Consider the following 15,178-nt stretch of genomic DNA (forward strand, 5'->3'; position numbering starts at 1 on the left):
CTGCGTCGATCTATGCATCAGTGGACACTACCTAAATTCCCTATGAAGTGAAAATAAAACCATCCATCCAACAATTTGGCATATCGCAATGTTGTTAACAAGCAGGCAAAACTCATTTCAACTGAAAATGCTTCAGACAAGATATTTAATGTTCAAACTGATGTACATTTTTGGGTCAAATGTTCTCGCGAGGCGGGATGGTAAAGCGTTGGTCTCACAGTTCTGAGGTCCGCTTTCCATCCACATCCCAAAACATTAATTGGACACTCTAAATTGCCCCTAGGTGTGATTGTGAGTTGGGCTATTTGTCTCCATGTGCCCTGCGATTGGCTGGCGACCAGTTCAGGGTGTACCCCGCCCCCTGCCCGTCGACAGCGGGGATAGGCTCCAGCGCTCCCCGCGACCCTTGTGAGGATAAGCGGCTAAGAAAATGGATAGGATGGATATACTTGCAGCATATTCTTTTCCATTCTTGCTAGATGTCCAACATCAGTTGCTCAACAGTCCGGGGTCTCCAGTGTCAGGTTTTGGGTTTCATCATGCTCCACAACACATTTTCCATTGGAGACAGGTCTGGACTGCTGGCAAGTCACGCTCATGCTCAATTTTACTATAAAGCCATGCTGTAACAAGTCCAAAATTGGCTTTCAACCAGCTCAGGGTGTACCGTTCTTCCTGCACGATGACAGCTGGGATAGGCTCCAGCACTCCCCGTGACCTTGGTGAGGATAAACGGCTCAGAAAATGGACGGATGGATAATCGAGTGCGAATGGCAACCCCCTATTGACAATCTTCCCTGATTGTAACATGCATTTAATATATGCTGAAAATACCAGAAACAATTATAGTTTGTAATAGATCAGCAATTATGCGAACATAGTGGATGTTATTTTAATTTGAACCACGGTAACTTTGAATAAAGTTGCTCCGTCTTAAATAGGGGGTGGATAAGAGAAGTGCATTTATAAAAAGAAGAGAAGGCGATTACAATGTAAAGTCATACTGTAACTTAACTAATTGAACTTTTTATACACAACTTGAATCCGTACTTTTCCTATGACATTATTTATTTACTTATTTATCTATCCATCCATTCCTTTTCTTTGCCGCTTATCCTCACAAGGGTCACGGGGCGTGCTGGGAGCCTATCTCGGCTGTCAGCGGCCAGGGGGCGGGGTACACCCTGAACTGGTCGCCAGCCAATCGCAGGGCACATGGAGACAAATAGCCCAACTCACAATCACACCTAGGGGCAATTTAGAGTGTCCAATTAATGTTTTGGGATGTGGATGGAAAGCGGAGTGACCGGAAGAAACACACGCAGGCACGGGGAGAACATGCAAACTCCACACAGGTGGGTCCGGACTCGAACCCGGGACCTCAGAAGGAAAAGAAGAAGAATTTATTTATTTATTTATTTATCTATTGGGTTAGTTAGTTAGTTAGTTAGTTAGTTAGTTAGTTAGTTAGTTAGTTTAAAAAAATACACATAGTACTTCTGAAGTACCGGATGTGAGTGCTTTTGCCTCCTGTGTCGTCTTCCTGGCTTTCCAGGAAAAGAGAAAACGTCATCAGGGGGTGTTCCCGATGAATCCTCGTTACCCGGATTGGCCATAAATCAGTGACGTCATAGCCCAAACAAGGAAGTCGAGTAACTCAAAACGCGCGAATACATGAAGGGACACCAACATGGCTGCCGGTTCCTCGCCGTCAAGTAGCGTTAATAAACGCAAATATTTCATAGGAGAGACTACAGAAGTAACTGACAGTGGCTCCCCGGAGATGGAAAGCACCGCAGCAAAGAAGACTAATGTGACCAGGTATGCGTAAATATTTACACAGAGTAATTAAACAGTGCACGCGTGGTTGTAAGTGTGATGGCAACACTTTTCCAAACATTGTCTTCGGTGGTGTTTACAAAGCAGTATCTTGGCGAGAAACTCGTTGACGACCACGTTCCATTCTTTCGACGCAACGTGAATTTGTACAGGAATCGGCTGAGACGTATAACAACCCTCCGCTAACGAAGTATTGAAACATTTCATTTTGTGGAAATGTCTGTGTGGAAAAAAACATCAAGCAGTTAAACGAATAACGGGAAGCACGTCGGTAACCGCAGGTGGGTTGATTGCCCAAATGGACACAAGTAATATCGTATTGTTATTTTGGGAGAATGTGAATGATATGAAGCCCTCCAAAGAATTTTGTAAAATTAATACTCAACTACCCAAGGACCGAGTAACTGGTGAGTAGCTTCTGTTACAATTTTTAAACAGTGCATGATGGTCGAATGCACAATGTAAAAATGTAAAATGGGATTTTGTAAATTCAGATATTGCCCAATAACGGCTTTTTAATTTAAACACCTTTTTTTTTAAAGAACATCAACCAAGATCAGTGATGCCAGTAACGCGTTACTCCAAATACCCACCATTTTGAGTAATGAAGGTAGTAAGCTGTTACTTTCCCGTGGCATGTGATTACACTAGAGTTCCTCACGCCAACAATACTTAGTTACTTTTGCATCATCGTCTTTCAACCAAGAAGTACTTAGTAGCTGCTGATCTAATCAAAGTCCAAATGTAATGGAGCCCACCCTTTTTACCCAATGAATATAAGAAAGCGGCAATGCACGGTGAATATGCAGTACCATAAAAGTCCAAACGAATGCACAATTTCACCATCGCCACAATATTTCTGTCAATCTCCCAAGGAAGCTTTGTATTCGATTGTGATTATGTTTTTATTTACACATTAAGAATAGCTTTACTGCTGTGTTAAACTTACAATGCATTGTGGGTTAATTATTCATACTGATTGTGCGTGATCATCAACTGCCCATGGAGGGTAAGGACTGCCTCACTAAAGGAATAACAATACTAAATATTTACAATGAAAATTGAGAGCGCTCAACTTCATCTGTGAGCTCGTAGAAGGTACTGACGTAACGTAGTAAGAAAAAAAGGCGTTCTCACTCTATGCATCAAAATTACTGTGGTTCGAGCAACGCTGTATGTTTGTTAGTGTGTCTCTCACATAACGTTAATGCGCACACACGCTTACGTTTACATGAAGGTACTTACTGTATTGTGTCGGCATATCAATGCACCATGTTGCTGATTTAATGTGGCTTCAACAATGGTAACATTTAAATTATTGCTTCATGTTGATGACATCATTCTTTTAACTTGTTCAGCTTACGTAACAAAGTATTGGGGACGGTTAAGTTCATTTTTTTTTCCTTTGGACAAGTGATATTACTACCATTTGGCAGCTGCTGAAAGTAACTAAGCAAAAAAGTTACTTTTTTTGTAAGTGTTACTTTTGAAATCAAGTAATCAATAAAGTGAATAAGTAAATTTTTTAAGCTCAAGTAATCAGTAAAGCATCATAAAAGACCCACATATTTGCACACCTCTTTGGACAGCGTCTCATCATATGCTCCACGTGTTTTAAAGATGGCTGTATTGAAGAACCAGGAATACAGAGTAAATCATCAGCTCATGTGACTAAATGGCTCAAGCCCGAAAGATGATATCTGAAGCTTTCTGTGTGCAGCAACTTTTTTTTCTGTGTGCGCGCGAGGCAAGTTATGCAGAGGTGCTGTAGAGGGCAATGCATAGGTCACGTGATCCAATTACTGTAATTCCCGGCCGACAGAGCGCACCTGGTTATAAGCTTCACCCAGTACATTTGTGAAGGAAATACCATTTGGTACATACATACGCCGCAGCTGTGTAAAAGCCGCGAGTGCCCACATTGAAACACGAGATATTTACAAAGAATTTAACGCTAGCGCCGCTGCGCTAACACGAAAGCTAGCACCGCGCTAACAGGGCCGCTTAAAAAAAACATACCGGTAAAAATCACTGAGACACGGCAGTGCAGTAACACATTAGCGCAGCGCTAACAGGGCTGGACCCGTAAAAGTCACTTCCTCTGCAGATATAGTCCACCGGTCTCACGCTTACCTTTTCCGCTCAAGTGCCCCCTGGCGGCTGTTTGAAAAATTCCTCAAATTAGCTGCATCGCGGCATAAACCGCAGGGTTGAAAGCGTGTGAACAAAGTGGCGGTTTATAGACTGGAAATTACGGTAATATTTAAGTGAAAAGTATGTTGCAGCAAAAGTAATCCAACTTTTCCCAAAGTCACTTAAGTAAGTTAGTAGGTAAGTACTGTAATTCCAGGGCTACAGAGCGCCCCTGGTTATAAGCCTCGGTACGCAGAAAAAGTTTAACGCGAGTTTAGTGCGGCGCCAGCGTTAACGTGACGCTAGCATTAGCACGGGACTAGTGTTAACGCAATGCTAATGTTAGCGCGGCGCTAGCGTTAAACTCTTTTCTGTCTACCGAGGTTTATAAACAGGTTAAGGTTAACAACACTTGCGCCCCACTAACGCTAGTGCCGCATCACCGCATAAACCGCATGGTTGAAATCGTGTGTGTGTGGGGGGGGGGGGGGGGGGAATCGGGGCTTGTAGAGCGGAAATTATGGTAAGCACATTCGATTCCACCTCTGGTGGTAACTGAGCAAATCATTCCTGTGCACCAGTCTTGAAGGCCTGGTCTTTGAAGGAACTTGCGTGGTAAACATGAACTGTAAAATGGCATGGTAGTTCATTGGTATTAATTAATATAGATGGATATTTGTGATTTGAAGGTCAAAGGATTGTGGTTCGCCATGGTGGACCAAGAAGGATCTGCCTGCTGGGGAAGCTCTGTGGGCCTTGACTCTCCAGGCTTCTCTGCCGTACCTGAACGAGCAGCATTGGGAAGATGTTCCTGATCTTCCACATCCATCTGCAACAGTATGTTACTTTTTTTTTGTTTTAGTGGAGACTGCTATCATTTAAGACCAACAGCATAAATTCCGCTCGTACTTTTTCCCTCATGTAAAAAAATGGGTTGTTTTTGTGGCAAACAACATCAACGATGGCCTTATTTGCACCAATTGAATATTTTAAATTAGTTTAATTGGGCTGAAAAACAGTGGCACGGTGGTTTTATGTCTAAATCTGGGCTCTGGTTTCCTGTGTACTCGGGTTTTGTTTTTGGTTATTTTGTTTGCGGTTTGTCCCGAGGCTTGCAAGGGTTTTTTCTGCAGGTACTACAGCGTTTTCATACATTCCCAAAAGATTAAACATTATTTGCTTACATATGCCTTGTCATATGATGGCGACCAGTCTAGGGGTGGCTTGGGGGGGGACACTGACTGATGTAAACTTACATTTTCTTGTCTTCTAGAGCAGTGATTTGCAACCTTTATAGAGCCAAGGCACATATTTTACAATTGAAAAATCCCACAGCACACCAACAAAAGGAAATGTCACCAAAAATGGATCGATTAATTAATGTATGTACTTCCTGCCATCTAATAGAAGAGGATTTTTTTTTGTTCTGTCTGTCATTGTGCCTCACTGGCATAAATAGATGAATAAAGACACATTATTTCTTGGAAATAAATGGTTTTTCTTTTAGCAATTACATAAAATTGGATAACTTCCCACGGCACACCTGAAGAGCGCTCACGGCACACTAATGTACCCCCGGCACGCCGTTTGGGAATCACTGTTCTAGAGAAAAAATAACCTTTTTAGAATAAAGAGTAAACAATGTTTATTACATGAACTATTAGTATTTAAAGGCAATGATTTATTATTGAAGAGATTTTAGGTTGTATTATTGAATGGTAATGGCAACCCCCTTTTGACAATCTGCACTCATAGTCATGTTCACTGGGTATGAAACGTATTCAGATCCCCTTAAATTTCTCACTCTTTGTTATATTGCAGCAATTAGCTGAATTTATTTTCATTTTTTCCCCCATTAGTATACACAACACGCTGTATTGACGTGGATAAATGGAATTGTTGAGATTTTTGGAAAATGTATTTTTAAAAAAAAAAAGGGAAAAATGAAGTATCACAGGCATAAGTATTCAAACCCTTTCCTGTGACACTCTATTTTAACTCCGGTGCTGTCCATTTCTTTTGATCTTCCTTGAGGTGGTTCTACAACTTCATTTGAGTTCATGTGCATTTGATTATACTGATATGACTTGATCAGGAAAGCCACACCCCTGTCTAGATCAGTTCTCGCAGTACATGTCAGAGCGAATGAGGATCAGGAGGTCAAAGGAACTGCCTGAAGAGCTCAAAGACAGAATTGTGGCAAGGCCCAGATCTGGCCAAGGTTAAAAAAAATAGTTAAATCTGCCGCGCTTGCGCATCCTAAGAGCACAGCGGCCTCCATCATCCTGAAACGGAAGATGTTTGGGATGTCGAGAACCCCTCATAGAGCTGGTTGACTGGCCAAATTGAGCAATCGGAGGAGAAGAGTCTTGATGAGAGGGGGGAAAGAAGAACCATCTAGAAAGTCAACCATCACTGCAGCCCTCCATCAGTCGGGTTTTATGGTAAAGGTGGCATGAAACACACGTGAAAGCCCGCATGGAGTTTGCGTTTAAAAAAAAAAAAAAAAAAAATCCTGAAGGACTCCAAGTTGGCAAGGAGTAAGATTTTCTGGTCTGGATTTTCTGGGGGAAAAACAGGCACTGCTCACCACCATTTTTTTACTGCTTGACAATCAAGAAAGGGAGTTGGGGGTGGGGGGTCAAGCTATGAGAAATGCGAAAACCCACCCTGTTACTATGGTTACTAGCTCTGGCAACCATTATCGCTGTACCATGATGGTATGTGGTGTGGTGTAGTGCATTAAAATTGTGGAGACTGGAGGGCTTGAGGCAAGGCGGTCATGGGGCGATAGGGACTCGTAACCGTCACCCCCACACAGGCAAACCAACTCCTCAAAGGATGTGGGAATGTATGTGGTGCCTTACAAATCCGCAAGGCAAGTCCTCTCCAAGGTTGTCAATTGTGACTAAAATCATTTTCGTCTTTGTCCGACCCCGTTATGGGGAACTGCTGTTTATTCAAACACCATCTTGCGCTCCAGAAAGAATCAGCTGAAGATGCAAAGAAAATATAGTCTTCATTTAAAAAGTTTGAAGAGTTGCTGTCCTGCCAAGTGCCAGTTGACCTATGGTGGAACAAAGGTCTTGACAGGAATGAATACATAAATCCATACTTTTAAAGATGACAATATGACGGGACTACCATTTTTTTTTTTCTCATTCTGGGTTTGGGCAATAAATTGGAGGAAGAAATCAGTGTCTAAAAACACACTGAATTTTTCTCCGGCAGTCGATTCTGCCCTGGTGCGACATTTAGTACAAAGAACAAGGAACAACATAGCAAGAAGAACAAAGGACAAGAGACATTTCTGTTTGTAGGAACTATTCCTTATAAGACGTGCAAGATGTAAAATCTATACAGATGAGTGTGTTCATAATATCAATTGTGCAAAGGGAGCAGCTTAAAGTGACGAGTAGATGTCTACAAAAATATATATAATACCAATACTGATTGGACCAGATGTGAGTGACAGTCCTAACATGGCACAAGGCAGAAAATTAGTAGGTTCACTCATCAAGAATTTAATGACTTAATTGCCAGAGGGGAAAAAATGTTTGAATGCCTGCTGTGGCGCTTTCCCAATGGAAGGAGCTGGAAGAGCTGGTGGCCCGGATGTGGAGGGTCCGAAAATATCCTGCCCGCTCTGGTCCTAGTTCGCATCGCATGCGGGTCCTCAATAGTGGTGGTGCCGACAATCCGTTCAGGGGTTTTGATTGTCCATTGCAGTCTGAGTTTGTCCTTTTTCGTGGCAGCCCCAAAACCAGACTATGATGGAGGTCCACAGTACTGATTTGATTCGCTGTGTAAAACTGTCTCAGCAGCTTTTGTGACTGGCCGTGCTTCCACAGAACCCGCAAGAAGTACATCCTGTGCTGGGCTTTTTTTTTTTTGAGTATGGAGTTGATGTTCGTCCCCTACTTCAGGTCCTCTTGAGACTGTATTTCCCAAGAACTTCAGGGTCTTGACGGGTGACACAAGATAATTGGACAGCGTCAGGGGCAGCTGTGGAGAAGGATGCGTCCTGAAGTCCACAATTATCTCTACAATAGTGTCAATCTAGCCCACAAAAAGTAATGGATAAGGATAATCTTTCAGACTCCTCTGTAGATTGGACTTTGCTGACTTTGATCAATTACTGACATGTTTGTCCAGCTAAAAAATGTTTGCGCTTCCATTTTAGGAAACGTCACACGAGCTGGATCAACATCAGTGGTGTGAATTGAATAGAGAGGTTCCTCCCTTCCCTGAACCACATCCAGTCTCCCAAGAGACCTCCTCCAAACAGAACAAAGCTAGACCAGAAATTGCTGACATATCGCTGTCCTCTCTCATCCGTCAAGACCACGACGGCTACAGGGTGACGATAAAATCTGGCTCCCAAAAAGATCAGACGTTTCCTCATGCCATCGCTGGTCCGTCGCATGCCATCGCTGGTCCGTCACGTGTTGAAGGAGAAGGATTAAAGCAAGATGAAAAGAGACCAACACCACAAGTCAGCTGCAATCAGTCACTGCACCAGAAGGAAAGGATCAATGAGGAGCCAATGGAGACCGAAGACGACCAAGGAGAGAAGTGCAGCGACACAAAAAGAGCTGAAGAAGAGTTGAACAGCTGCCCGATGTGCCTGCACGTCTTCTCTGATGGGTGAGTATGGATGATCTACAAGCAAAAGTGGTACAAGGTCATCCTGCATGATGTAGGATAAAAAAATATATATTTGTATCTACTTTTTGTGGCATTTTCATTTGTTGGTGTGCAGTGAGATTTTTCATCCGTAAAGTTTGTGCCTTGGCTTCATAAGAGGGAGAAATCACTGCTCTGGTCAGATCATTTAACAAAATGGCAGCATGTTTACGTACAACCACAAATGCTAGCACTGGCTTGCTCGGCTAAGTAACATTTTGTTTCCTACTTCCAAGCTGCATCGTATTAAAAGTGAACATACCTCAAGCAAGCCTTAGACGAACGTCCTCATCGGTGACCACCAACACACATTTTCCGCCCTTTTTGTTTAATAACACTTTTGGCACGATCCAATTGTCATCCCCACTATGAAGACTGCAGTCATGTTGTGTTTGAGTCGACCAGATAAAGCCCAATGATCATAAAAAAAACGGATGCTGTGTTATCGGAAAAAAATATTTAATTGCAAGTAATCTCAAAAGTTACTCTTACTCAAAAGTTGAATTAACTGTGGGTTCTGGTGTGTTGTTCTCGCGCTGTAACCGTTTCGGTGGGTTCGGAAAAGGAAGTCAGGTTCCACCTAAACTGTTAAATTATCAACAACAGCATGTAAGTCTACTTCTTACTTTTACAATCCAGAATTATCCACTACAACATTATCAAGTATGTCCAAGAGTACCGTAATTCCTGGCCTACAGAGCGCACCTGGTTGTAAGTCTCACCCAGTACATTTGTAAAGGAAATACCATTTGGTACATACATAAGCCGGAGCTGTGTAAAATCCGCAAGTGCCCACATTGAAACGAGATATTTACAAAGGATTTAACGCTAGCGCCGCTGTGCTAACGGTAGCGCCGTCGCGCTAACAAGGCTGGTTTGGGGGAAAAAAAAACATACTGGTAAAAATCACTGAGAGTGCTAACAAAGCCGGACCAGTAAAAGTCACATCCTCGGCACATCTATTCCATCGGTCTCATTCTTACCTTGTTCACTCGAGTGCCCCCTTGCGGCCCTTAGAAGAAATGCACAAATTAACGGCATCACTGCATAAACCGCATGATTGAAAGCGTGTGAAAAAAGTTGCGCCTTACAGGGCGGAAATTACGGTAACTATCCACAGCGCTTTCCCCTTCCTGATATCAGATCCTGTGGAGTCATACGCCATCTTCATATGTCATGTTGCTTGCCGGCACCCGGGTACGTTCCGTGTTGCTCACTCTTTTTATGAAGAGACAATATTTGATACTTAAGAAGAATGACATATACACGTTTATGTGAGGTAACACGTGGCCCATGCACTCCCGTTAATGTGGTGGTCGTTCTATGAGCAGGTTCCAGGGTAAATTTGGAAGAAAACTACAAAGTTGGAACTATAGAGATGAATTGCTTTATAAAATCCCACCAAGAGTCATCAAATGTGGTTATACACAACATTTGTTATCAAGCATGAGCGTGCTTTGAAGCGCACTATATAAATGGGATGACTTCTTATGATTATTAAAGTCAGCTTTTCAATCGTGAAGGACAAGCAAGAATATGCATTGCAGTACAACAAAAGACATCCAGCAGCGTGAAGTGTTGAACCAATTTTAGTCTCACAAAAAATATTTCCAAAGATGCAATTGGCCTGACTTGAATTCGATCGAAAATCTGTGCAAAGAATTGAAATTGAAGGTCCATAAAAGAAGCCCAGGGAACCTTCAAGATTTGAGGACGGCTTGTGTGGAGGAATGGGCCAAAATCACAGCAGAGCAGCGCATGCGACTAGTTTCTCCTTGGGGGGGGGCGTCTTAAAGCTGTCATTGCACACTAAGGCATTTGTACAAAGTATTAAGTAAATACTAGTTGGCGTGTTCAATACTTTTCCGCTGTGTGATTTTATTACACACAACTTAATGTATGAGCTAATTTGTTGTATTTTTGTCGTATGGATGGATTTCTCAAGTTGTTCCCAATATCATAGTTTTCACGTCAATAGCACCATATGCAAATATCTGTAATGGGGGGGGAAAGGGTGACATATTAAATATTTTATTTCAGCCACTGTGATTATTTAAACAACATATAGGTTTTGGTGCTGCTAAAATATTTTTAGTTCACTGTTATTTTGTCTGATGTTGCTTGGGTGAGTCGTGACCTCAAAAAAACCCAAAAAACAAAATGGCCTGCTTGCAAGGTCAAAATAAAATGATGGCGTTCACGGTCGACACGTCAACTTTTTCACACATATTTGGCTTGCATATAGCAATTTTAGCATCAAATTGAAATGTTTGTGTGGCCTTCTGGAAGTTTTCACTCATCGCTCATGTAACACAGATATCAAATGTTGCTTTTCTAAAGTTGGAATGAGACCGGATCAGTCCGGGGTGGGTCCATGTCACCGTTCACTCAGCTGACTTTTGTGCAGGCTCAATGTGTTGACTTTTCCACTTGGTGATGGTGTGTGTGTGCGAGCGAGCGAGTGAACGGCCGTCCGACCCTCCTGTACACTCAGTACTTGTGTCCTGTGATTGTCGGGTAACCAGAGCCCAGTTTGCTCAAGCTTTAGCTCGAGGTTAGCTGGGATTAAACTCCGGCTCCCCACAAATCTGAACACAATAAAGCAGTAGAGAAAACAAGAATGGATCGAATTGTGGCCAAATCGCTGTTGAGTCTTTAAGTCTGCACTCGTTCATTAACACTTTTTGCGCTGGATTTAAAAAAAAAAAAAAAAAATGTCCCAAAAATTATTTTTTTCCCTGAAAAGTTGAATAAATCTGCCAATGGAACTTGTATGAGTTGACATAAAATAAAATATGCTCTTAAAGGAAGTCTTTTTGTCTTGCTGAAAAATTTAGAAGCACGTCTTAAAATGGGTCCAGTGAGCTATTTTCACTAGAAATCCGATAAATCACCACGTAAGATTTTGTGATCGTTAGTACAATGGTACCTCGGTTTTCGAATGTCTCTGTTTTCGTCCAAATCGTTTTTGGAACGAAAATTTTGAGATTTTTTTTTTTTTTTTTTCTGTGGTTTTCGTACAAAAATCGTTATTTGAACGCCCCGACCAGCTGACCCAACGACGATTTGTTATTGTGCTTTCAAACGCACCCCTGAAAACAACGGAAACGACGCAACCAGTTGACCCACACACTCCTCTGCGTGCGGACGTGTCCCTGTACTAACTTTTTTTTTTTTTTCTTCGAATTGAGCGACATTAACCCCCGATCACGACTCCAAAGAAGGCAAGGGGAACTGCTGGTGCTGAAAGGAAAGTGGTGCGTAAAACTGTCGACTCCAAGAAGGATTTGATAGCCGAATACGAATCTTGTGTGTTTCTGAGCTATCGAAGAAGTACGACATGGCGAAATCGACGATCGGCACCATCCTGAAACACAAGGATGCCCTCAAAGCGAGTGATGTTGCTAAAGGAGCAACCGTGTTGACCAAGCAGAGGCCACAGAGCTTGGCGGAAATCGAAAAGTTGCTTCTTATTCTGATGAGGCTGAAGGCAGGAAGGATGTCTCAAGTGCCGATATTAAAGCCATCAGCGCTAAATGGAATGACATCCATAATTTTGTCAAACTCCATCACCGTAACAAAGCAGAATCTTGTAGAGGACTGAAAATTTTCAATGACATTGTTATGAGCCACTTCAGGAAGGTGTTCATAAGACGGCAGAAACAGTCTACATTCGACTCTTTCTTTGTTAAAAAGGGGCGAGTCACCCCCACCGAAGACACTTGAAACAGTTGTTTTGCATTGCTTTTTTCTTTTGTTCCATTAACACTACCTCTAGTTGCAAGTTCAATTTTTTGTACGTTGTGTACTTTCTGTGCAAATAAAAAACAATTTGTCTGACTGTCCCCCTCCCCCATTATTGCTTGTTTAAAGCTATTCTGCACTTCTGTTAATAAAAAAAGGTTTACAAGGCTCGGGGCCGAGTCGCTACATATACGGCAATGCTTAGCATACTCTACTACTAAAGCATAAAATTAAAGCAAAAAAGAAATTTATTTCTTAAATTATATGATTATATAAAGTATTTAAACTATACATTTATTTCTACTATGCAGTTTATTATCAGGAAAAGCTAAAAAAAAAAAACAAACTTTTTTTAGGCTTGGAACGCATTGTTTCATTTTCCGTTCATTGTAATGGGAAAATGTGCTTTGGTTTTAACGTTTTCACTCTTCAACTGGCCTTCTGGGACAGATTGTGGTCGAAAACTGATATATATTGTTATTTTGGCAGTGTTACATCATCCAACTACCCATGTTTCTTATTTCTTTTCAGGATGCTTGGACATGTTTTTTTTTTTTTTTAAATTATCATTTATCTTCGCTCTCATTAATCATGTGGTTCCCGCCCCTCCAGGGCATCCCAGATGGACCGCGACGGCCACCTGGCTCAGTGCCTGTCAGAGATGAACGTGGACATGAGCTGGTGAGCTCCAAGCAAGCCGGACAAACCCGCCGCACGCGACTGGGACGAAGAGACGTCTTTTCGTGTTGATGTGAAGAGCCGGCGGCATCCAGTCCAAACTTTCACGTCTTTTCCATAATGAAGATGCACTATGGGCAAATGCAGCCCCCCCCCCCTCCCCCATGACCTTTCTGAACGTATTTGCAGAGAAAGTACTTAAATATGCAATTCCACTGAGGTTTGCTGGTATACGTCGCCACAGCATATCTCATAATGCTATACTGACATAACTAATGAAATCACATTTCACACGTCACAGTATAAACACACTGGAAGTGGATTTTGTGTGTTGTATTGTGAAGCTGTTTCACCCCCTTCCACCCCGCCCAAAAAATTGCATTTTGAACATGATGCTTCTTTCATTTTGTTTTGACCAAGAGCAAAGGGTCACACAATATCATGAATGTTTCAATAAATCAAGTATGTGCTGATGTCACGCAATAATATTTGACCTAGAATGGAATACTGTACCTTCTGGGACATATTTGCACAAAGCTGTTTTTAAAATGAGCCTAAAGAGTAGCACGTCTTTATTTCAAAACAAACATAATAATTTGTGTATCTCTTCCCCCCCTCCCCCCCATATTTTTAAACACAGTGAAGAAAATAAGTATTTGAACACCCTGGGATATTGCAAGTTCTCCCACTTAGAAATCATGGAGGGGTCTGAAATTTTCATCGTAGGTAAATGTCCACTGTGAGAGAGATCATCTAAAAAAAAAAAACCCAGAAATTTTTTTTAATTATTATTTGTGTGATACAGCTGAAAATAAGTATTTGAACACCTGTCTATCAGCTAGAATTCTGACCCTCAAAGACCTGTTAGTCCACCTTTAAAAGTCCACATCCACTCCCATGTATTATCCGGAATCAGATGCAACCTGTGTGAGGTTGTTAGCTGCATAAAGACGCCTGTGTCCACCCCATAAAATCAGTAAGACTCAAACTTGTAACATGGCCAAGACCAAAGAGCTGTCCAAAGACACCAGAGACAAAATTGTACAACTCCACATGGCTGGAAAGGGCTAAGGAAAAATTGCCCAGTAGCTTGGTGAAAAAAAGGTCCCCTGTTGGAGCAATCGTTAGAAAATGGAAGAAGCTAAACATGACGGTCAATATCAATCGGAGTTGAGCCCCATGCAAGATATCACATCGTGGGGTCTCTATGATCCTTAGAAAGGTGAGGAATCAGCCCAGGACTGCACCACAGGACTTGGTCAATGATCTGAAAATAGCTGGGACCACCGTTTCCGAGGTGACTGTTGCTAATACACTAAGGCGTCATGGTTTGAAATCATTAATGACACGGAAGGTTCCCCCTTGTAAACCAGCACATGTCAAGGCCCGTCTTAAGTTTGCCAATGACCATTTGGATGATACGGAGGAGTCATGGAGGAAAGTTTTGTAGTCAGATGAGACCAAAATGGAACTATTTGATCATAATTCCACTCAGCGTGTTTGGAGGAAGACGAATGATGAGTTCCATCGCAAGAACACCGTCCCTACTGTGAAGCATGGGGGTGGTAGCATCATGCTTTGGGGGTGTTTTTCTGCACATGGGACAGGACGAGTGCACTGTATGAAGGTGAGGATGACCGTGGCCATGTATTGCGAGATTTTGGGAAACAACCTCTTTCCCTCAGTCAGAGCATTGAAGATGGGTCGTGGCTGGGTCAATGACCCAAAGCACACAGCCAGGAAGACTAAGGACTGGCTCCGTACGAAGCGTATCAAGGTTCTGGCGTCTCCAACCCTAAACCCAATAGAAAATGTTTGAAACTTGCTTACCAGCTGTCTACCGTGTTGCCCCTATACACAATATATGAACCTGTATCTGATGTATGAGTGAATGCTAATTATTGTAAGCACCAATCAGAAATGACAGTCTGCAAAGGGGTCGAAAGTTCACAGAAAACCAGCATTGTTTTTAATTATTCCACATATTTACAAAGACGCTGTGAAGAAAATATCAAGCCAACAGTGATGTCAAACAAATCTGCAGACATAATTATTCTTATTCCAGTATCATTTCCTTAAATAAAATAACAGGAAAGTT

General features: G+C 42.1%; 1 protein-coding gene across 1 annotated transcript; it reads left to right on the forward strand.

Annotated features, from left to right (window-relative positions):
• The first annotated feature begins 1,640 nt into the window (after nt 1-1,640).
• On the forward strand, nt 1,641-13,556 carry si:ch73-70k4.1 (uncharacterized). The gene is made up of 4 exons (XM_061809363.1): nt 1,641-1,821; nt 4,662-4,809; nt 8,156-8,619; nt 13,015-13,556. Exons 1-4 carry the CDS (start codon nt 1,691-1,693, stop codon nt 13,085-13,087), a joined length of 816 nt encoding a protein of 271 aa, XP_061665347.1. The 5' UTR covers nt 1,641-1,690; the 3' UTR covers nt 13,088-13,556.
• The last annotated feature ends 1,622 nt before the right edge of the window (nt 13,557-15,178 follow it).

The sequence above is a fragment of the Syngnathoides biaculeatus genome, chromosome 2, assembly GCF_019802595.1.
Source record: "Syngnathoides biaculeatus isolate LvHL_M chromosome 2, ASM1980259v1, whole genome shotgun sequence".
NCBI lineage: Eukaryota > Metazoa > Chordata > Actinopteri > Syngnathiformes > Syngnathidae > Syngnathoides > Syngnathoides biaculeatus.

Excerpts from the sequence above, each read along its gene's own strand:
- si:ch73-70k4.1 (XM_061809363.1), top strand. The coding sequence starts at position 1,691 with ATGGCTGCCGGTTCCTCGCCGTCAAGTAGCGTTAATAAACGCAAATAT. Across the intron at positions 1,822-4,661 it reads AAGAAGACTAATGTGACCAG|GTCAAAGGATTGTGGTTCGC; the intron begins GTATGCGTAAAT and ends TGTGATTTGAAG. Across the intron at positions 8,620-13,014 it reads CTGCACGTCTTCTCTGATGG|GGCATCCCAGATGGACCGCG; the intron begins GTGAGTATGGAT and ends CCGCCCCTCCAG.